The sequence below is a fragment of the Chlamydotis macqueenii genome, chromosome 14, assembly GCF_036417535.1.
Source record: "Chlamydotis macqueenii isolate bChlMac1 chromosome 14, bChlMac1.mat, whole genome shotgun sequence".
Lineage (NCBI taxonomy): Eukaryota > Metazoa > Chordata > Aves > Otidiformes > Otididae > Chlamydotis > Chlamydotis macqueenii.
The window spans coordinates 4,127,726-4,149,047 of NC_141569.1; the positions used below are offsets into that span (position 1 = coordinate 4,127,726).

The 21,322-nt window shown below is 54.5% G+C and overlaps 3 protein-coding genes across 11 annotated transcripts in view; 1 reads left to right on the forward strand and 2 right to left on the reverse strand.

Moving 5' to 3' along the window:
• Positions 1-6,303, forward strand: part of ANKHD1 (ankyrin repeat and KH domain containing 1) — a 123,033-nt gene extending 116,730 nt beyond the window's left edge. For 8 of the 9 annotated variants that reach the window (XM_086758842.1, XM_086758845.1, XM_086758843.1 and 5 more), the window contains 5 exons: positions 394-569; positions 1,732-1,896; positions 2,349-2,395; positions 5,724-5,897; positions 6,083-6,303. In XM_086758842.1, coding sequence (XP_086614968.1) covers positions 394-569; positions 1,732-1,896; positions 2,349-2,395; positions 5,724-5,877 — 542 coding nt within the window. In that variant the 3' untranslated portion in view covers positions 5,878-5,897; positions 6,083-6,303. The remainder of the gene's footprint in view (positions 1-393; positions 570-1,731; positions 1,897-2,348; positions 2,396-5,723; positions 5,898-6,082) is intronic. The other variant, XM_086758844.1, reaches the window with a different exon arrangement.
• A 721-nt stretch (positions 6,304-7,024) lies between these two features.
• Positions 7,025-8,425, reverse strand: SRA1 (steroid receptor RNA activator 1). The gene is made up of 5 exons (XM_086758782.1): positions 8,265-8,425; positions 8,035-8,163; positions 7,747-7,946; positions 7,506-7,614; positions 7,025-7,416 (listed from the first exon to the last, which is right to left on the reverse strand). Exons 1-5 carry the CDS (start codon positions 8,287-8,289, stop codon positions 7,223-7,225), a joined length of 657 nt encoding a protein of 218 aa, XP_086614908.1. The 5' UTR covers positions 8,290-8,425; the 3' UTR covers positions 7,025-7,222.
• A 10-nt stretch (positions 8,426-8,435) lies between these two features.
• On the reverse strand, positions 8,436-12,644 carry APBB3 (amyloid beta precursor protein binding family B member 3). Its single transcript, XM_086758783.1, has 12 exons — positions 12,539-12,644; positions 11,655-11,845; positions 11,261-11,337; positions 10,945-11,002; positions 10,652-10,792; positions 10,147-10,274; positions 9,817-9,931; positions 9,643-9,730; positions 9,388-9,471; positions 9,114-9,229; positions 8,766-8,948; positions 8,436-8,645 (listed from the first exon to the last, which is right to left on the reverse strand). The coding sequence occupies exons 1-12, from the start codon at positions 12,585-12,587 to the stop codon at positions 8,445-8,447; spliced, it is 1,431 nt and encodes a 476-aa protein (XP_086614909.1). The 5' UTR covers positions 12,588-12,644; the 3' UTR covers positions 8,436-8,444.
• Between the last annotated feature and the right edge of the window lie 8,678 nt (positions 12,645-21,322).

Sequence of the window (21,322 nt, forward strand, 5' to 3'; positions counted from 1 at the left end):
CTCCATCATAAGTGTAACTTCTTTCTGTGTTCCTGTGGCACATGAGAGGATGTGGGAGCTGGAGAGAAAGAAAAGAGTGTGTGTGTGTAGCCAACCTTATATAGTGTTGCCTGCAGCAGCTTCCTTGTGAGAAGCCTTGATGCTGCGGATAAGACTTGTGCGTTTGTATTGTCTGTAATGGGTGTTGAGCCTAAAAATAACAGGTATCTCGTACTTTGCATGGCCTGAGGAAGGTCTGCCTTTGCCCAAAGGGAGCAGAGGCCTAGAGTACCTCTGCGGCTGTGTGTTCTCGGAGAGCCTTTAGAAGTATGTAGATGTGCGCAGCTGCTGTATTCTACTCCAGAGGATCTTTAATGAATTGTAATCAGCCATCTTCAATCTCCTTCTTTCCAGAAGGCTTGTCAGGTTGGTCTCAGCCTGTCATGGGAAATCATCCAATGCATCAACAGCTGTCGGACCCAGGCACATTTTCTCAGCATCAGCCAATGGAGAGAGATGATTCTGGAATAGTGGCTCCCTCGAATATTTTCCACCAACCTATGCCAAATAGTTTTGTGGATTTTTCTAAAGTAAGTTACAGTGAGTTGGATTTAGTTATAAAATGACCAAGGAATTTCTTTGTATTTCCTGTTCTGCATGGTTACCCTGTATGTGTGTGCCTTTTCTGCTATTGCTTGCCACACCTAGTCTTGAACCTCCTTTTATCCCAGTATTGACTAAAAAAGGGGCCCAAACCTGGCGGCACATTTTAGCAAAACCTGAATTTGTAGATTGCAGATGTTCTCTTGTCAAGTAGCTGAATGCCTGCGTGGCTCTCCAGTGTTTCCTTTCTTAGAGGCTCAGTTGCTCAGAAACGTTTCATAAGGCTCGGCTCAGCTCTTGAGCCTGATTAAAGGTTTGCTTAATGCCTTCAGCACAAATCATGCCTGTGAATACTACACGTCTGTCTTACGGAAGCGGTAGGATGAGGGGACTGCTTGTAAGTCTGTGCCTTGTATGTTAATGCTGAAAAGTAGCTTGAGGCAGACGGATGTAGCCGAGCCTTAGTGAGCTCAGCCACTGCTGGAGGAATGTCTGAACAATGTGCTTGACAGCAGACCTGCTCACAGTGTGTTTCAGAAGTAGCTACAGCTGTGCTGTTGGGATTTTCTAAATTCCAGAGCAGCAATCATTCAAACATGGGAAAGAAACCTCGTGATTGCAAAAAGCTGCTCCGTAACTTGCTCTTTCTGAACCAGAAGACTGTTTCAGTTGGCCATTAGTAATTTATAGAAAATCTTCAACTCAGTCTTGTAGGCTCAAGGTTGTATATGGGCCTTGCTGAAGTACTGCCTCTGGCTGCAGCCCTGTGTGCACCAAGGTTGTTTTGTGCTGCAGAGGTGAGAGGAGGGAGCACTGAAATCACTCTGTACGGCTGCTGCATCTGGCTTTATGGGGTCATCTGAAAGTGCTGTGGAGAGGCTGCTACATACTGGCGAGGTGTAATTTTGGAAAAAAAAAAAAATGCATAAACTGACTTGAATCTCAAGTTCTGAAGTGTCACTGTATTCCGTACTCTGCCTTGGTGTGCAGCAACACCCCATTTCCTCACAGGGCTGAGGTATTTGCCAGTAGGTGAATGTTACACATGGCTGTGAACTGCCCCTGTAATCTTGGCACATGTAGTACTGCGGTCATCCTTCAGTCAACCACTGCTGCCTTCGCCAACGGTGCTTTATCTTATTCCCTCAGGGCCTACCGATTTCCATGTACGGTGGCACTCTAATACCCTCACACCCTCAGCTAGCAGATGGCCCGGGAGGCCCCCTGTTTAATGGGCTCCATGCTCCAGATCCTGCCTGGAATCCCATGATCAAAGTTGTCCAGAACTCAACAGAATGTACTGATGCTCAGCAGGTAGTGTTGGCTGCCTTTTTCCTCTCTTGCTTCTCTGGGGTTTTTTTAGTGTTGTGAGTTGTTTTGATTTTCTTCATTTTCAGATAGGTGACCTTTTTTCAGTTTTTTTGATATTAGAATTGGGATTGTTTGCATGAATTTTCCCCTACTGTGTGTGTGTGTGTTTATAAAAAATACATGGCGCTATCCTTTCAGGTAAAATAAGCAGCATTTCAAGACTGCTCAGCCAGGTAATGGGCTTTGTAAGTGACAAGGTTTATACCCATACTCAGCATCTTGCAGGTTGTCAGTGGAACCTTGGCTGGAGCTGAAGAGGGCTCCCAGCCTTTGGATGGTCTGGTTGTATTTTAGGGGGAAGCCTTAAGCTTACCCTCTAGTGCTTAAATGCTCTGTTAAAGGAACCTTTATTTGTTTTCATGATAGACTTGTTGTCTTTTTATTTCTTGCTGTAGATTTGGCCTGGCACCTGGGCACCTCACATTGGAAACATGCATCTCAAGTACGTCAACTGATTTAAGAGGGTCTATCTATCTTTTTTTATAGCCTTGCTTGGGAATCTTTATGATCTTGAAGAACCCTGGGGATTTTTTTTTTATGTGCCTAACTAAGCAATTTTCTGTGGGTTGTAACAATGGAAACTTGATTGCCCATTGTATAGAACAAATCGATTCACCTATACAAACTTATTCTGTTCTCCAGTTTAGCCATTTTGAACTTAAAAATAAGACAAAACTAGTGCTTTTGGCTAAACACTACTGAATGCTCTGTGTATGGAGCAGAGAACTAGCTGATTACATGACTTCAGCCTTTTAGGGTGGTAAATACATGTATAATTGTTTACATACTTAAAAGGAAAAGCTGAGTAAATTTAATGTCGTATAGTGGGTCTACTTCATGTAGCCTGTATTAATGTGAAATATTTACATGAATATTCAATAAAAGGTGAACAGTATTTATAGGTTGTGTGTGAGAATTTTGGAAGAGGCTGTATGTTGGTGTCATTGGCAGCTGCTGCTGTGCCCAGCGATGCATCTTTTCAGGGTCTTGTAATTAGCACATGGATGCAGTGAGGGTTTGGGGGAGGTTTCTGATCTGCAGTCATCTGCAATACAAAGTCTGCTGAGTCCTTCTCCCTGCCAGTTGTTAGCCTTTTATTTTTTGTGTGAACACAGTTGTGTGTTGGGTTTTTTGGGTTTTTATTGTTGTTGGTTTTGTTTTTTTTTTTTTTTTTTCCTTCTGGATTAGTTTTGCTGCTTCTAGCACTCTTTTTCCGAGGGGGTTGCCTGAGAGATCGGGTTTTGTTCAGGGGTTGGAAGTAAGGGCTGAGTTGACAATGTGGCAGCTGATGGCATCTTAATTTGCAGAAGGTAAATAGGTAGCTTATAGGTAACTGCAGGTTTTCTTCACCGACTCGCTGTGACCAGCTGCCTAGAAGCAGATCTTAGGAAAGCAGAGACCACTTCCCACTAGAGAAAAACAGAATATATTAAATTCCAAGCTTCTTATAAGCCTTTAAATCTGGTGAGAGCTCCTCAAGTTATTTCCATGAGGAAGAACGAGATTTTTGTATACTGCTTAAGGTGAACGTTCATCCTTCAGCCAGGTGCAGAAGTTCTCTGCTTTTTGCACTTGGACTATGCTTATTTCTGCTTTTGCTCAGTGGTGATGCAGTAACTACACTGAATATTTGATGCAGTAGATACGCTGGATATTTGGTCCATTCCTCAAGCAGGTAACTGCATTGCACGTAGTGTCGAATCTAATGGACTAATTTCAGTGGTGTCTCAGACCAGATGGAGACTTCTCCACTTTCTTCCACCTTCTCCAGACAAATCCTTACATGCAGCAGCAGAGTTTCCCCAGGAAAAGCATGAGGAAGAAGTACTGAAAACCCAGAGTGCACAAGAAATATCCTAGTACTGGAGGCAAACAAACCTCAGAAATGCTATTCGATGATATATTCAGATATTTTTTCTAGTATTTTAGGAAGAAATGAAAAAAACATTGAACTGCTGCTGACCCTGATCAGTGCAAACGCCAGCAAAGAAACACTCATGTTTCAAGACACTACTTGTCTTGAAAACAAATGTTATTGTAGTGCTCTTGGGGTGAGTTGTGAGGGAGGTGAGGCCCTGCCCCCACCCCACCCATGTGGGCTCTGTGGCTGCAACCAGCACTGCCACCACCTCCTGCCCCATCCCAGGGAGCCAGTGTCTCCCCGTCCCAGAGGGCTACAGCTCCACACCGGGTGGCATGGTCTACTCCACTACGCTGGGGGGTAGGAGCCAGCGCAGGGATGGGGTTGTCCCTTGAATGGAACGGTGGCCTCAGCTGCCATTTAGGCAGATCCTTCCTGAGCAGGTCTGTTTCTGGGCTCTCTGCCTTGCAGCTTGGTCCTTGGGCTCTGGGCACCACATCCAGGCAAGGCCCATGGGCTAGTGGCTTCCCTGGCAGTCCAGAGCTGGAGTGGAACAGGGAACCCCCAAAGCTTTGGAGGAAGATACTGATAGAAGTTAGGACCACCGTTGCCCTGTGGTACTGGGGAGCAGGCAAAGGCAGTGCCCAGTGCGCGCACTGGTGGGAAGTGGGCTGCTGGTAGTGCTGCTGAGGAGGTGGGTGCAATGCTGGTCCCTTTGGGGTGGGTCATACTGGTAGGTCATGGGCACAGCTGGCTTTAGCTGCGGCAGACGCAGGGTGCTAGTGCAAGGAGCAGCTTCCACTCAAATGCACCAGCCCTTGGGGAAGCTACTGGGTGGCACGGCTCCCTCCAGGGGTACCCTAGGCCTTGCCCTCTTGCCCCCGTCCCAACCCTCTGCCAAAGCCCCTGTCTCAGCTGTCAAGCAGGTCATTTTGTTTGCTGTCTGTCCTCAGGGTAGTGTGCCCCATCCCTGAGCTGGGCATGTTTCGGCTGAGCTGCAGGCGCCCACCCCCTGGGTGCTGGCTCCATTGTGTGCCTCTGATAAGCTTATCTGGGGCTGGAGAGCCAGGTTGAGTGCTGGCAGGGCCGTGGCAGGCACAGATTCTGTAACGTGTTTGTGGTGCCAGGAAGGGGGCTGCCACACAGGACCTCTGGGCTCGCTGCCAGAGCCTGGCAGGGAGCTGGTGTTCGGCTGCAGGGAGAGCCAGGCAGCAGAAGGCAGGCACGGACCAGGCGCAGGGCAGCAGATATGGTACGTGGGCTGGTGAGACCTCTGGACTGGCTGGTCTGGGGAGAGGCACTGCCCTGGGGCTGTACACTCAGCAGGCTGGCACGCTGGAGGATGTGTCCTGTGGAACCTGGCGCGTTGGCCTCGTGCAGGCACAGCAGGGTGGCTCGCCAGCTGAGCCGATAGGAATGGGTCCCTGACTACAGCCTGCTGTGGTGCCAGTGGGGGGGCACCCCACCTTTGCTGTGTGATAGCTGCACGGAGCCACCTCCGAGCCAGCCACCTCTGCAGGCTGCACTGGGGACCTGCTTGCTGCCCAGCTGCTGAGCTCAGACTGTGTGCCAAATGCCGCAGGGCTGCCCCTGCCTTCCAGGCACCGCAGGAGTGGCTGCAGCATCAGCTGCCAAAGGGCACCCACGTGGAGTCTGGACCCCCCCACGCTGTGCCCTGGCAGAGCTCCAGGAGCCTCAACGGGAGGAACAACGTGGGGAAGAGCTGCCAGGCAGGACAGGTGTCACAGTCTGCCAGGTGGGGAAGCCCCACAGTGGCTCCAGAGCCAGGCATGTTCCTAAGCTGTGTCCAAGCATTGGTTCCACCTCCTGCTCTGGGTTTAGACCATGGTGCCCGGAGATGGGGGTGGCCATGGGCTGGCAGTGCCTGACAGCCCCCTGCTTTTGGCAGGTACCCGCATCATCTACGACCGCAAGTCCCTGCTGGAGTGCAAGAATTCACCCGTGGCCAGGACCCCTCCCTGCTGCCTGCCCCAGATCCCCGGTGTCACATCCCTGGTCCAGTCCAGCCTCGTCAAGCTGGAGGAGCTCAAGGAGCAGAATGAGAGCGAAGAAGCCATGCCAGGTGAGCAGCCCAGGCACGCAGCCCCTGCCTGCGCACTGCCTGGGGCATGGGGCTCCCACCTGGCTGCAGGGGCAAGGGGAGATCCTGGCCCAGCCCTGGTTCCAGCTTCTGCCCCTTTGTCTGTACATTTCTCTTGAGGCAGCCCCGTCCTAACCCCAGCCCTGTATCCCTCCATACTCTTGCAGATCAAGACCAGTTTGAGATGGACATCTGCGTTTCCAGCTCGCTGTCTCCAGGCCACAGCTAGGCCTGTTCCTGGGCCTCATGGAGGTGCTGGCAGTGTGACCAGCTGGCTGCAGCCCTCTCTGACGCTGGGAAAGGATGTGTGACACCTCAGGCTCTAGCACAACTGGCTGGTGCAATTGCCTAGGAGCTCATGCTTGATCAATAAACACCATGAAACCCCTTTGCTGACCCAGTGCTTCTCTTATGGTGGGGCTCAGCTGGGATCTCTCAGCCCCAGGGAGGGGAGCCACACAGCACCAGGAGCTCTTTGAGGGTGCAGAGCATCTCACCCTTTTGCACAGAGACCCTGTGGGCTGGGCGTGGGAAACACAGGGTCCCAGAGTCTACTCGCAGGCTTGTTGTGCCCCATGCAGACTGCCCAGGCTGGAGAGGCCCTCCTGCATGTTCAGGAGGGAGTGGCACAGTGCAGTCTGCTTGCTGTCCAGGGAAAATGTCAACACCCTGGGCTTACCTGACGCAGTGGGCAGCACTAGCACCACACTGTTTCTCCCTGACTCCCCCTCTCCCTCAGGCCACCCAGGTCCCAGACTTGGGTGTGAGCTGTGTCCAGAGGGGCAGGAGCCCAGATGGGAGCATGGGGTGTGGCTGCAATGCAAGCCCTGGCCCTGCTGGGCTGCTCTTGAACTGGTGGCAGGTCAGAGAGCTGGGCCATGTGCCTGCTGCTGTGGGTGCCCCTCCCCACGACAGGCAAGACCAACCAGTGCAGGGAAAGGTATTGCTGCCCGCTCAACCTGGGTGCTGCCAGGGGCATTCCTTCCCTTCATTTCTCCTAGGTTGGGAACACCCTGCCAGGCCTGCCCAGCAGTGCTGTCTCCCGCTGCTCCAGGGAGAGAACCAGGAGCTGTCTGGTGTCAGAACCCCAGGGCAGGCTGCAGCCAGGGGCAGGTTAGTGCTGTTTATTAAACACCATGTAGTGAATCACCACTAAACTGTCACAATGATTAAAATCTCTTTTTCCTGGGCAAGGAATGGGAGGCACAGGAAGCTCACAGACCCTCTTTGGGCAGGGGTGCTCTTCTCCTGCTGTTGGCCCTGGGCCCAGGCTGCCCTGTTCACAGTCCACAGCCCCATCCCTGGTATCAGGGACCCTCCTGGCTAGGCCCAGCCTCGGTGCTGCCATCCATTGCCACAGCCAGCTCTGTAGTGGGCAGGCTCCTTGTCTCGGCGATTAGACGCTTGACACCCACCAGCCACTGGCTCACCTCGTTGACGTGGTCCACCATGAGTGAGCGGTGAATCTCGTCAGCTGTGTCCCAGTGCTGCTGCTGGAGCTCTGCCAGGAAAGGGGAGCCCATCAGTGGTGTGGGGTCAGCCATCCTGCAGGGGCCCCTGCCCAGTGCCGGCCCAGATGCAGCCCCTCACCTTCCACCAGGAGGCTCATCCTCTTCCTCACCGGGGCTGACAGCTTCCCCTGAGCCCATGCCTCCCCCAGCACCGTAAGCCGCCGCCCGATGTCGTCGCACACTTGTTTCTGGAAGCAGACATGAGCTGGAGGCGGCGGGGGAGAGGACGGACCTGCCTCCCACCAGCTCTGGGGAGTCCACTGCTGCCGCTCCCCCTGCAGCGCGTGGGGCAAAGGTGGAGGAAGAGGCCGGGGCCTCACCCGCACGGTGGGGCGGCAGGCGTCCAGGGCCTCCCTCAGCGGGGCGAGGACGGCGGCGGCAGGCACCCGGCACTCCTCGGGGCACGCCGCGTCTCTCGGCCTCCGGCTCTCGGCCCGCTGGGCTGGGCTGCGGCACCCGAGAGGGGGCGGCCCCAGCGTTCGCGGGGGTGGCGGCGCAGCGGCCGGGGCTGAAGCGGCACCTGCAAGGGAAGAGGCACCGGCGCGGAGCCTCATCAGCACAGCGCACGGGGCTGAAGCGGGGCGGGCCGGGATTCTGTGGGTGCTGACCTGGGGGGGCCCCGGCGGGGGGCGGGGGGGCCCGGCCGGTGAGGGGGGTTCGCCTGGGCCCCCCCCCGCCCTGCGCCTGCAGCCCGTAGGAGAACTGGGGGGGATCGTTCCAGCCACGCTCCTGGTTCCCTGCGGCAGCAAAGGGCACTGTGAGACCCCTGCCCCCCGCCCCGAAACTCCCCCACCCCCCGCTTTTCCCGGAAGTTCACCGCCCGCCCGCGCCCCCTCACCGGGCTTCACGTAGAGCTCCGCCATCCCGCCACGTCACGCCCTTTCCGTGGGGCGGGAAGGGGCGGGACGGGGCGGGGGCTTCCCCTGTCCCCCGCCTACAGGGGAAGCGGGGGACGGGGACGGGGTCGGGGACGCGGTAGCCGTCCCAGACCCCGTCCCTGTCCCCCGCTCCAGCCCCCTTACGGGGTGTGGAGGAGGGCTCGCCTGAGGCGGAAGGCGTCCAGGAAGGAGAAGAGGCCCCGCTTGCGGGCACTGACCCCCGCTGCCGCCCCCCCGCCGCCCCCGTTCGCCTTGGTTTCCCCGCTGGCCGCCTCCTCAGCCCGGCCCGTCGCAGCCTTCGCCCCCGGCGCGGCGGCCACCAGGCACTTCTGGTACTGTACCTGCGGGGAAAGGAGGAACAGGAGGCAGAGACAAAATGGCGGCCGTGAGACCGGACACAGCACCTCGGTGGTCAGCTCCTTCCCGCCCTCGCCAGCCCCTTGTCCCCTTGACGCTCTCACCATGCAGGCTGCCTGCACCGCTTCCGAGATGGTGCCGGCGTCGGGCTCGCACCAAAACGCTGCGCACTGGAAGCGTCGCCCCGTGTCCACGATGAGCGCAAATGTGTGGGCGTCCCGGCCCACCCCCAGGAAGGTCACGTACCGCACCTGGCACTCCCAGATCTGCGCCGCCTCCTCGTCCTCCTGCAGGCACCCTATGCGCCCATCCACCCCAGCCCACGGCCCCGGGCAGCCCTGCCACCACTACTGGGTCCTCTCTGCCAGGGAGCCCCCATGGGGGTTGCCCATCCCACCCTGCTAGCAGCAGGGTGCCCGCTTTGGCCGGAGCCCCCTCATCCCTCTCCCCACCTGCACAGGGTGCACCCTCATGGCCGTGTCGGACACGCGGATGAGAGAGGACGTCCAGTGCTCCCGCCCAGGGCCCTTCATCAGCTTATCGATGGCCTCATTCAGCACATCCATTCCTGACGAGCGAAGAACCCAACCCATCGGCCCCTGCCCCAACTGCAGGCTCGGGACCCACAGGGAGGGACTGCCCGATGTCAGGGTGCAGCCGCTTGGCTGCCCCGCAGAGCAGGGTTGCGGGGTGTCCCCCAGCTGCGGGGGGGCCAGTGGGTCTTACCCATGGCCCTGGGCACGGGCAGGCTGCCAATGTACAGCGCCTCGTAGGTCTGCATCGACTGCCTCACTGCTTCCAGAATATCCACTGCCAGGACAGGAGAGGTGGGGGGGTCCTCCCCCGAATCACCCCCTCATCCCCAAGGACCCCCGAGGACGCAGGTGGGCAGGGCAAGGGGCTCTGGCCACTGGGCATCCTGCTGCCCGGGGGTGGACTGCGGGCAGGGGGAGAAGCTGGCAGTACTAGGGGGAACAGTACCTTGCAGTGGCAGGTCCTCGGTGGAGACAGGATCTAGCATGGTGGTGTGTGGCAGCCTGCTGCTCGCTACAGCTCGCTCAGCCACAATCTGCAAGAGGTGGGGGTCCTCGTGCCTCCCCTCACGCCCAAGACCCCCAGGCCATACCCACATGCACCGGGGCCCCTGCATCCCACCTTGGAACACATCTCGTGCAGGGCCTTAGCAATGCCCTTGGCAGGCACATTGCAGTGGAAGACGTGACACTTGAGAACGCAGGTGTCCTTGTCACTAGCCACGAAGGCGAAGTCTCTGCAAAGCCACAAACAAGCCAGTGAGACCCCAGCAGAGGCAGCACCCCCTTCCCTGCACTGCCCCCTCCCGGCCCCACACCCCCTCACCTGTCCCTGCAGCCATAGCAGCAGTTGCGGAGGGAGGAGAGGGGACATGTTACTGCTGGGTGCCTTCCCCCTTCAGCGGGCAGAGCTCCCCCAGCTCTGCTTCAGCCCCCAGCTCTGCCCTGGCACCTGCCGTTGTTGCAGCCAACGCCCCAGACGCGGATGTTGAGGATGGGCTGGCAGTGGATGAGGCTGCGGTCAAGAGGGTCCACCAAGCTCATGGTGTCCTTCTTTAAGATCATCACCAGGTCCTGGCCCTGCGGAGGGTCAGCAGCTCCCTTAGCCTGGCAGGCAGCCCAGCAGCCCCAGCACTCAGCCCACATGTAGGGACACCTGTGTCCCCCCTCAGCCTACCCACCCCCAGCACAGCCCCAAGCGCAGGGACAGCCTTGCCCCCCGCCCACAGCCCTCCCTGGGTACCACACTCGTGTGTGGGGACAGCCCACTCAGGCACCCCTGGTGCTGTCAGCCCTGTCAGACCCATCCGCCCCACACTTGGGACCACTGCATGGATGCTTTGTGTGAAGAGAGTTGACTGGCACCAGTCACTAGCCCTGTCGCTGGGGACAGCCAGCCTCAGCAGCAGCAGCCCCGGGGTAGGCCCCTGCCTGGCAGCACCATCCCAGGCTCTCACCTCGCCCAGGTTCTCTGCAGAGCCCTGGCTCTTGCTGTTGGAGAGCTGCTGGATGCAGTTGTTGACAGCAATGCTGCTCTTGCCAGGCGCCAGGTCCTCCTCGGGAATCTCCACCCAGCCCAGTGAGCGCACAGTGAAGCACTGAGCAGAGGCATATGGGGCTGCAGTGCCTGGCCAGCACAGCCACCCCTGCCCTGCACCCCTCACCCTGCCAGCGTTGTCACCTCCCTGCTTGCTCCCGTCCCTGCAAGCCTCAGCCTACGACACCACAGTGAAGCCCCCGGGTGCGATACCTTGGAGCCGGGCTCAGTGCTGTGCTGTATGTCATCGCCATGCCAGGGCAGCGAGGTCCTGCAGAGGGACAGGGTGGTGAGGGGATGGTTCCCACTTAGCAGCGCTGACCCAGAACCCAGGGAAGCACCAGGATGCCCTGGCATCAGCAAAGCCCCCTGCCACCAGCTGGGTAGCATCCCATGGAGGTGCCCAGCATGGTTCTGCTGCCTCCAGTGCGCAAGGCTGCTCTGGCAGGGAGCACTGGGGCCCAGCACCCAGTGCTGGTCAAGGGTTAGTGGTGCCCCACAGGCTGGCAGAGTGTGTGGGCAGCCCTACCTCCGGGACAGCGAAGCCATGGGGCTCGGAATAGGCCTGTGCTTCACTGAGCCCTTCTCCATGGGGGCCTGGCCATCCTGGGAGAGAAGAGGAAAGGGGTGAGGGTAGCAAGAGAGGCTGTCAGGAAGCACCAGGCAGGAGCCCTCCATTCTGAGACAGCAGTGCCTCAGCTTGTGAGCATCCTGTGCAGCCAGGATGAGGCTGATGCAGGGCCTGCTGGAGCCTTTCCAGGGCCTTAACCCTGGCCAAGCATGGGCTGAGCAGGACTTTTGGGTGCCAGACAGGCCTGCTCCAAGGGGAGGCCAAGCCAGCAATGCTCAGAGAGCCCTTCAGCGGGCTCCAGCTGGGGGCCGGGACCCAGGGCCAGCCTCACCACCCTGCCCAAGTCCCCTACCATTCCCTGGAGCATCTCCTCTCCACCAGCCTCCAGGCGCCCTCCAGGGCCGCTGCTGTGCGCAGGGTGCTGCCACTGCGTCGCACCAGTCGGCACATGCCAGTAGTAGGTTCCCAAAGAGTCACGGATTTTCCTCCAGCCCAGTGGGAGGTCGGGGTCGGTCTCCAGGCTCTGGTCGCTCCAGAGGTTGTCTGCGCAGAGGTGGAGGGGTCTGAGTCTTGGCGGGGGGGGGGAGCACTGGGGGCAGGCTCGGCCCGAGACCAGCAGGGCTGCGGCAGCGGCGGATCCCAGGGGGAGCGGGAGGTGGGGGGGAGCCGGCCCGGAGCTGCCCCTCTGCCAACACCCGCGGGTGGGTGCCTGGGGAAAGGGACCGGGGAGGAGGGAAGCGCTGCGGCTCGGAGGGGGCGGATCGACCCCGGAGCCGTCACGGAGACGAGCCCGCGGTGAGCCGCGGCAGAGAGCTTCACTCGGGGGGGTGCAGCCCGAAACCCGCAGGGCCCGGCGCCCACCTCGTGGGTGCGCACTTCGCGCTGCGCCCTTCGCGCCCCCTTCCCCGGGACCCTCGACCCGCGAGGGGCTGCGGACGGCCTCTGGGGCCCCCCCAGCGTAGGCCGCGCCCGGCGCCCGCGCAGCACCGCGGACAGCGCCAGCCACCGCCCCGCCCCCGCCCCCCGGCCCCGTACCGCGACTTCAGCCCCGCACCCCGCACCCCGGCCCCAGCCCCAGTCCCCAGCCTCAGCCTCCCACCCCAAGTCCCGGCCCCCCAAGCCCCAGCCCCAATCCCTGCAGACCGGCCCCAGCCCCGCACCGCAACCTCAGTCCCCGGCCTCCAGCCCTCAACCCCCAGCACCCACAGTCCGGCCCCGCCCGCCGGCGCCACTGACCGTCGCAGTTGACGAGGACGATGGCCAGCATGTAGTCCTTGCCCAGCATGGCACCGGCCCGGCCCCCGGCCCGCCGCCTCCCCAGGCCCGCACCCAGCGGCGGCTGCAGCGGGAGGGGCGGGGCGGGGGGCGGGTGCGAGCCCCGCAGCCTGAGGGCGCGGGCGGGGCCGCTTCCGCGGTGCGGGGGAAGGAGAGTGGGTGTTGGGGTGCCTGGTGGGGCGGCAAGGCCCTTTGGCTGCTTCGCTGCAGAAACCGGGCTCTGGAGTGGGGAAGGAACATTTGGGCAGGAAATGAGGTTTCTGAGGGCAGCAGCAGGTCCAGGTCGGCCCCCGGTGCCTCAGGATCATTCTCTTCCCCTCCCGGCACCTCCAGGGTTCCTCCAGTCCCTTCCCTTTCCCTGCAGATCACCCTTATTCCTCTCCATCCACACTTCCATCCTTGTTCATTCTCTTCATTGTGTGCTCAGGTCCTCCCATCACCCACTACCTGTGGTCCATCCTCCTCCAGGTGATACCAAAGACACCAAACGTGCATGCTGGCCACCTTCCCCTTCATAGATCCCTTTATTTCTCTTTTCTCTCTGGAGTGTTGGTTCACCTCTTCAAGCAGGCATTCATCTACACTATCATTGTTTTGTCTGTCTTCAGGCAGCAGCGAATGCTGTGTGGCTGACAAATGGTGTATGCCAGCTGCCTGGGAGATCCTGGGAAAGCTTTTCCTTGGTTCATGGCAGGAAAGTCCTTACACTCCTCAGGGAAAGTTATGAGATCTCTGGTAATTCTACAGCTCTCACAATTTTCTGGTATCGGCCCTGAAGATAGAGAAATCTGGGTTTGGTCTGTTTTGATTTGTGCTTGAAGAAGAAATCAGGTGCAAGGTGTCATTTTTGGTGTTGGGCTAGAGACCAGAATTATTTTTTTTTTGGTGACCTAAATAATGACTCCTGAGCAGGGCAGCCAGCTTCTCCAGGGCCCATTGGAAATAAACACCGCCAAGATGCTGAAATAGGCCACGTCTGGTTCTTCCATACTCCGCAGAACTGGGGGAGCGGGAGGGATATGGTCCTGGGAACTGGAAAAGAGAGCGGGTTGCAGTGCAAAAACTCAGGGAGAGGGAGGGATATGGCTGTGAGAACTGGGGAAGAGGAAGATGTATGGCCCTGGAAAGTGAGGGGGGAGAGAGGGGTATGGTGCCAGAAACTGTCCCCAGCCCTGGTGCCAACACTGCCTCTGGCTCCATCTCTGCAGCCAGGAAAGGGTGGCCTTGCAGGCTAAAGGGAGTTTCACAGCTACTTCAGCCCCAGCAAGATGGCAGCCTCTTCTCCAAACAGTCCCTTGTCTCAGCTTCCCCTGCCCCACAGAGCCAGGCCCAAAATTCTGCAAGCCCCAAGGATGTCACAGACCAGAAGCATGCCAATGAGTCGGTCCCTTCGCCTCCATGCAGCACTGGGAAGCATAGCTCAGAGCCTTCCTCTCCCATCCACAGAGTCCCTTGGGAGCAAGTTGTCCCACTCTCTGCTTCTAGCTTCCAGCCTTGAGAGGAGATCCTCTGAGGCACCACTTGCCTGGCCTCTCCCCTGCTCTCCTGCCCACTGGGGAGATGGGCTCCAGCCTTGCTCAGAGCCACTGCCCAGGGGACAACATAGCAGGTACCACAAAACCTATTTGGAAGAGGACCAGGCAGAGCAGCCCAGTCTTGCTCCACAAACAGGCCCCTCTCTCATTGTTTGGCTTTTGCCTGCAAAGCAAAGACATTTCCTGCACACAGCACTTCAGAAATGTGCCAAGCCTCCCAGGGGAAGGCACCAAAGGTCCCTGGGAAGGACAGAGCCTGATTCTGGGTCAGCTTTCTCTACTGTGCTGCAGTAACTTACTGCAAGGACACTGGACGGCCCCACAGAGCCTCTCCTCAGGAGTCAGAGGAATTTGCAGCATGGTCCAGCTCTAGCTGCACGCAACTAGGCAACTGACAGCTGCAGCTGGTGTAGCTCAGCTATGTGCTGCCACTGGGTTCTCAGCAAAGACCAGAGAAAGCTCAGTGCTTCCTTTGCCCTGCTCAGGCCAGAGGCTGGGGAGATGTAGGCTGTCACAGGCAAGTGGCTGCGAAGCTGTTCTACTTACTGCCTGGATGTCTGCTCTACTAGTTCTTCATCTGTGGGCCTGATGGTATCCAAAACACAGCTCCTCACACTCTCCTCCGTGCTCCCTGGCTACCTCACTTGTCAAAGAAGGGAAACAGGGCCAAGTCCTGCACACCCATCTCACCTGCTCCAAGTCCTTCCCTTCTGATCATGCAGGGAGAAACAATGTCCGGTGTCAGGGAGCACTTCTCAAAACCTGTTCCAAGCAACTGTCAGCCCAGCATACAGCCAACTATCTGACAGCCCCATGGCAACATGCACAGAGCATTTCAGACCTGCCTCCATGGGTACAAGATGAACACCAGGCTGCGAGCTTGGAGGTGAGTGTTCCTGCCTATGGAGACACTCCTGAGATTTTGAGGACTTCAGTAAACTGTTCAAACAAGACTTCAGTGCCTACAGTCATCTCCTGTAGGAGCCTGAGGTGGGCTGGCCCAGTTATAGCTTTGGGATACAGTAACAGACACCAGAGCAAAAGCTTGAGAGATGAAGAACTGATCCCAGACTAACTGCATAACAAATCCAAACCAGCAGTACAACACCAGGTTGAAACTACAGGAAATCCAGTTATTCACTAATACTGGGCCAAGACTAACATCAAAGTGTACAAAAAACCTTAGATAATCATGGTCATCAGGCTGACAGGAAGCAGACATGGGTTTAGCTGGCTGACTATGAGCTGGCTATGTGCCCAAGTGGCTTGTATCTGGCTTGTATCAGAAACAGCGTGGCCAGCAGGACTAGGGAAGCGTACTTGGCACTGGTGAGGCCACACCTTGAATATTGTGTTTAGCTTTGGGCCCACCACTACAAGTATGACATTGAGGTGCTGGAATGTGTCCAAAGAAGACCAACGAAGCTGGTGAAGGATCTAGAGAAAAAATCTTGAGAGGAGTTGTCATGATTTAGCCCCACTTGGCAGCTAAACACTATGCAGCCGCTTGCTTACTGCAGAGAGAAAATACAATGGAAACCTCATGGGTTGAGATAAGGACAGGGAGAGGTCACTCAGAAATTACCATCACATCACAGGCAAAACAGACTCAAGTTGGGGAAGATTAGCTTAATTTATTAACTATGAAACCAGAGTAGGATAGTGAGAAACAAAACCAAATCTTAAGAACACTGCCCCAGCATTAGAGTACAATAATAAGAGATAAAACCAGATCTTAAGAACACCTTCCCCCACCCACGCCTCCTCTCTTCCCAGATTTAACTTTACTCCCAAATTCTCTACCTCCTCAGCAGTGCAGGGGGATGGAGAATTGGGGGGCATTATGGTCAGTTCATCACATGTTGTTTTTGTTGCTCCTTCCTCACATTCTTCTCCTGCTCCAGCGTGGGGTCCCTCCCACAGGCTACAGTCCTTCACGAACTGCTCCAGCCAAGGGTGCTTTCCACGGGGTGGAGTCCTTACGGAACAGCTGCCCCAGCGGGGCCTCCATGGGCCACAGCCTCCTTCAGGCATCTGTTGGATACCTGGAGTACCAGGGGCAGTTAGTGAACAATCCAGACCGAATGGAATTGTTATGTTTGTGAGCAGCAGGCCTCAAGGACATCACTGAAGCCGCTGTGAGAAAGTAATGAAGCCGCCTGTAAGAAAGTACTGAAGCCACCTGTGAGAAAATAATGAGGCCACCTGTGAGAAAGTAATGAAGCTTCCTGTGAGAAAGTAAACGAAGCAACCTTGAGAAGAAGGAAAACAGCTGGCATACGTGACTGGGGGCTGAACGTGAAGCAGGGTGCAGGTGGAGAGGGCCGTGCGTGTGAACATAGAGACTTAACGAATCATATTTTAGCTAGGAGCGCGTGCATGATATAGTTAACCAATTAGTAGAGAGCTTGCACATGATACGGAATTAGAAGGGCTATATTAACCGGGATGTATCAACAATAAATTGGCATTTGCTTGATCATATTGGTCGTCAGCAGTGTCCGTTACTTCCACGTCAACAGGTGGCGCCCGAACAGGGACCCTCAGATCGGCGTTGGACATCCCGACGGAACCGAAATAGGAAAAGAAGAAAAGAGGGGGCGGAAGCCGGTCGAAGGCGAGTGCTGCCCCAGCACTCGGGAAGTCGCTATAGCGCAAAAAGGTACAAAAGGTACGGAGGGAATCTCGTCTTGGCCAGGCGAGCGGCCGGGGAGGAGATGGGGTCCACACTGACCAAAGAGGAGTCAGCAGTGGTTAAGCTCCTCCAACATATGCTCTCTATGAGAGGATTGAGTTATGACTCGGCCGTCCTAGAAGCTTTGCTGCAGTGGGCAAAGAAAAGGGAATTAATCTCCACAGCTGATGATGCTTTTGAACTCCCGACATGGGAAAAGATAGGAAAAGAGCTGTGGGATGAAATAAGTAAAGGATCAAAGGAGGCGAGCAAACTCTCCACCGTGTGGAGGCTAATTAACGAAACATTGATAAGCATGAAAGCCAAGCATTCAGTTGCCACATCTGCTTTTGCGGCCTTAACTCCAGCCGACGGGTCCACCTCCACTACCAGCATGCTGTTCTCGGGTTTAACGAGCCCTGCCGCCGCCCCGGCCCATGCTGAGGGTGGGGGGGTTCGAGTCCCAGCAAGGACTCCAGGAAATGCAGCCACAGCCCCTATAACTATAGATATGCGGGCACCAGAGGGAAAAACTGCCAAAGGCTTTTCACCACCATCAGACGTACCACCGCCAGGCACCCCGCCACGCTGCGCCAGTGCAGACTCAGAGTCACGAGCCTTTTCACCGGCACCAACAGCTCTGGTTTATCCCCCGTTACCACCTTCTTCCCTGCCACCATGGCATGAGGAAGAGGGGGATGAACATTCATCTGGCTTGAAGGACGCACAGCTGCAAGAGACACTAAAAGGCTGGAAGCCCTAGAGGTTCGCCTAGAAGCGTCACTGGGAAACTTATCAACTCCTTCACCTGTGCCACATGGAGACCTGCCAGCGTCCAAACTATTCGTTCCGAATGGAGCATCGGGTGAGATCAGTCTTTTTGCACCTTTGCAAGGGACACCGGCGGGAGGGGCCGGGGATTTGAATCCGATAGTGCAGTGGAAAGAGGTGATTCGAGATGCTTTGATAGAAGGAGAGCCTTTTCCTATGGCATTTCCAGTTGTGACTGATAATACTGGGAGAAGTGTGTTGAAAACATTAGACTGGAAAATATTGAAGGAAGCTAAAAGTGCAGTTACTCAGTATGGGCCAAAATCATCATATGCTCAATCTGTGTTGCAGCATATTTTTTTGTCACAGTTGTTAGCTCCTTATGATATTAGAATGATTGTCCAGATGCTTTTGCTACTGTCACAGCAGCTGCAGTTCTTTCAGTACTGGCAGACTGCTTGTGATAGGGCAGCTGCAACGCCTCGACAACAGGGTGATCCATTATTCGGGGTGCAAACTCAAATGCTGATGGGAGCGGGACACTACACACGATCTGATTGACAAGCGCAATTTGCTACTGAAGTGTTACAACTGGGCCAAGATTTGGCCTATAGAGCGCTTGCTAGGGTGCACGATGAAAAGTCCGGACCTGCCTTTATGTCAGTAAGGCAAGGTCCCACAGAACCATATGGGAAATTTATTGATCGGTTGCACACTGCAATTGTGGCTCACCCTGATCTGGATGATGACATGAAAGCAAAGTTCTTAGATATGCTTGCCTTTAATAATGCTAATGAAAAAACTAAGAGAGCCCTCAGTGTGCTGCCAAAAGGATCTAGTACAGGGCAACTGCTGGAAGCTGCCGAGCGAATGTTAGAACAACAAAAGGCTACAGTCATGGCTGCTGCTGTAGGTGCAGCAGTTAAACCGTTGATATCAATAAAGCGGCGCGTGATTAACTGTCTGTAACCCCCATTCCCTCTTTCCCCCCCCCCCGCCCCCCATCCCTGTCCCGCTAAGGGGGCAGGGGAGGGAGGTGGAGATGGTGTTAAGCCCGGGAAGAGGGAGGGGTGGGGGGAGGTTGTCTTGTTCCCTTTTTCCTTATCCTGCTTTGGTTTTAGTGATGGTCTGTTTTGCTTGTAGCGACGGCTTTAAGGATCTCTCCCTATTCTTGTCTTAAACCTCGGGTTTTAGTTTTCTTTCCTCCTATATGCCCGGGGCCACAGCCGCCGCCAGGCGCCCCCACCCCCCCGCCCCTGACATGGTTAACAGATACTCCTGTCTGAGTCGAGCTTTGTATAAGTGGAAGGACCGTTCCCTCTTATAACATGGGGGAAGGGATACGCTTATGTCTTTACAGGAGCAGTAAACAAGTGGATCCCTGTCTGTATCATCTGCGGGTATTTCAGAACATGTCTGGTTGACCTGCCAGATACCGGTAGGACGGCAACTCTGTGTAAAACAGCAGCAACCACGAGTGCTGAGTGCTAAAACTACAAAAGATGGAACTTTTTGGGATCAGTAAAGATGGACTTCTATTTTTTTTAACTATTCAAGAGCTAATGTTTCTAGAGGGGTAATGATTGTAAATGCTTTAAGATCTATACATTGCAACGACACAGCATGATGTAATCATGCGAGCACATATCAAAATCCAGACAGCATAAAAGACCTAAACGAAGCATACATAGCATTGAATCTGGTTGCCAAGATAATACAGAGTTTTGGAAACTAAGTAAAATTATTGCTGCTTCAGTCTTTACACCTGGTGTGGCAAGTGCCTAGGCATTAACTATGCTAAATAAATTGGACTGTTGGCTTGCTAAGCAAATAAATACAACTGCATCGGCATTATTAACGCTGTTAACTGATGTAGATTCTATACACTATGCTACTTTACAAAACAGAACCGCTGTTAGCCTGCAGAGCACATATTTTGACAGGCCTTGTTGCATGTGCTGGCCACACATGCAGCAACACCTAGTCAGTACTCTTTCACTGAATCTGCTGAGGGTATAAACAGAGGTGGCTCAGAGCGAAGGGGAGAGGACAGACCCAGAGCACACTTTATTTACAACAGGGGACGCCCTGAAGGTGCTGCGCCTGCCTCCCTTCTCTGCTCTGACCCGGCTGATAAACAGCCTCTTGCTCAGCGGTGTCTTTGGCATAGTTGGGTTAGTAACAGAATAGATCAGCAATAGATTTTTTTATTATTAGCACAAAATCATGATTGTCAGGATTTTGATGGGCTTTGCTGCATGAATCTGTCTGATCATTCGGAATCTATTCACAAAAGTATTCAAAACTTGCAAAAAGGAGTACAAAAACAGCAACAAAGTGATGGTTTTGATATATTCAGAAATCTTTTGGTGACTTGATATAAGCTTGTTACTAATAGCTGTAGGATGCTTATTCATTCCTTTTATATATGTATTTTGATCTATAATTCTGTGTCTTAAAATGTGTGCAAACTTTAATAGATAAAGCGTTGAAACAAGCCTCTTCTCCTAAACAAAGAAGGGGGAGATGTGGTATTTCGCTGAGCCAGTATGGTATCAGTGAAAGCACACCGACCTTGGGGGAGGAATGCAATCATGCTCTCAGGAAGAAAGCCATGGAATGAGAAGGGAAGCTTTAAGATCCAAAACATTGTTAGCAGAATTTATGGCTTGTTTCAACAGAGGCCTGCAGAAAACTAGTCATTGCTCTTATAGATAAGAAAGTTACTGGAGTTGTTATATCTATAATAGTAGAAGAATGTTATAGTAGAAAATTACTAGAAGGTACTGAAACTTAGCTTTGCTTCGTAATCATGAATATGTATAACGTGTGATCAGTAATTTTATTGGCTAAGCTTGTGTGTGGCATAACTGGGTGGTTGCTGTCCTTGATTAAAATCGGAATTGTGATACTAGGCATCATACTAGGCATAACATACCATGCTTGCAAAAAATGATTGACAACTCAATACAGACAATCTGGCTCATAAAAAAAAAAAAAAAAAAAAAAAGGAGATTCAGTAGTTGATATTGTAGTAAAATAAGGTCAGGTGTACCAAGAAGGGCCATAGGAGGACCATGTTATTTTGGAAAATTGATAATGTTTGCTCCACCTATGAGAACATTACGGAATCACACTCGAGCAAGAAGATCGCTAAAAGTATTGACTCCCCATTGTGACGGCAATTTAACCCTGTTGGGTACAGCTGAGTGGATAGCATTATCTTTATTTGTTCCTTGGGCAGCAACTGCAAAAACTTTAGCTAACTTAAATAAATTAGCTTGTTGGGCACAAAAGCAAATGAATTTAACCTCTAGCATGTTATCAGGATTATTAGAAGACATGGATAGCATGCGTCATGATATTTTTGCAGAATCTAGCAGCTATTGATTTTTTGTTATTAGCGCATGGACATGGATGTGAAGATTTTGAAGGTATGTGTTGCATGAATGTTTCTGATCACTCTAAGTCGATACGCTATCAGTTGGCAGAGTTATGATGCAACATGCATGCAATACAAATGGAAAGCAGATTAACAGACTGGTTGAAATCCTTGGGGGTCACAAGCTGGCTAAAAGATTTGATATTTTATGGGTTGGTATTATTGAGGGGTTTGCTGTTGACACTGATGATTTTGGGGTATATTTTAAAATGCTTTGTGAAAGCTATGGAACGTATGATGAAAGTGGGTCTGGATTGTTCAAAACAAAAAGGGGGATTTGTTGGATACCTGGAGTACCAGGGGCAGTTAGTGAACAATCCAGA

Coding starts and splice junctions, on each gene's coding strand:
- SRA1 (XM_086758782.1), bottom strand. CDS start 8,289: ATGGCGGAGCTCTACGTGAAGCCCG. Junction 8,164..8,264: donor GGAGCTCTACGTGAAGCCCG/GTGAGGGGGCGC, acceptor TTGCTGCCGCAG/GGAACCAGGAGCGTGGCTGG. Junction 7,615..7,746: donor CCTGCCGCCCCACCGTGCGG/GTGAGGCCCCGG, acceptor GTCTGCTTCCAG/AAACAAGTGTGCGACGACAT.
- APBB3 (XM_086758783.1), bottom strand. CDS start 12,587: ATGCTGGGCAAGGACTACATGCTGGCCATCGTCCTCGTCAACTGCGAC. Junction 9,472..9,642: donor CGAGGACCTGCCACTGCAAG/GTACTGTTCCCC, acceptor CTGTCCTGGCAG/TGGATATTCTGGAAGCAGTG. Junction 8,949..9,113: donor TGAGGGTGCACCCTGTGCAG/GTGGGGAGAGGG, acceptor GGGTGCCTGCAG/GAGGACGAGGAGGCGGCGCA.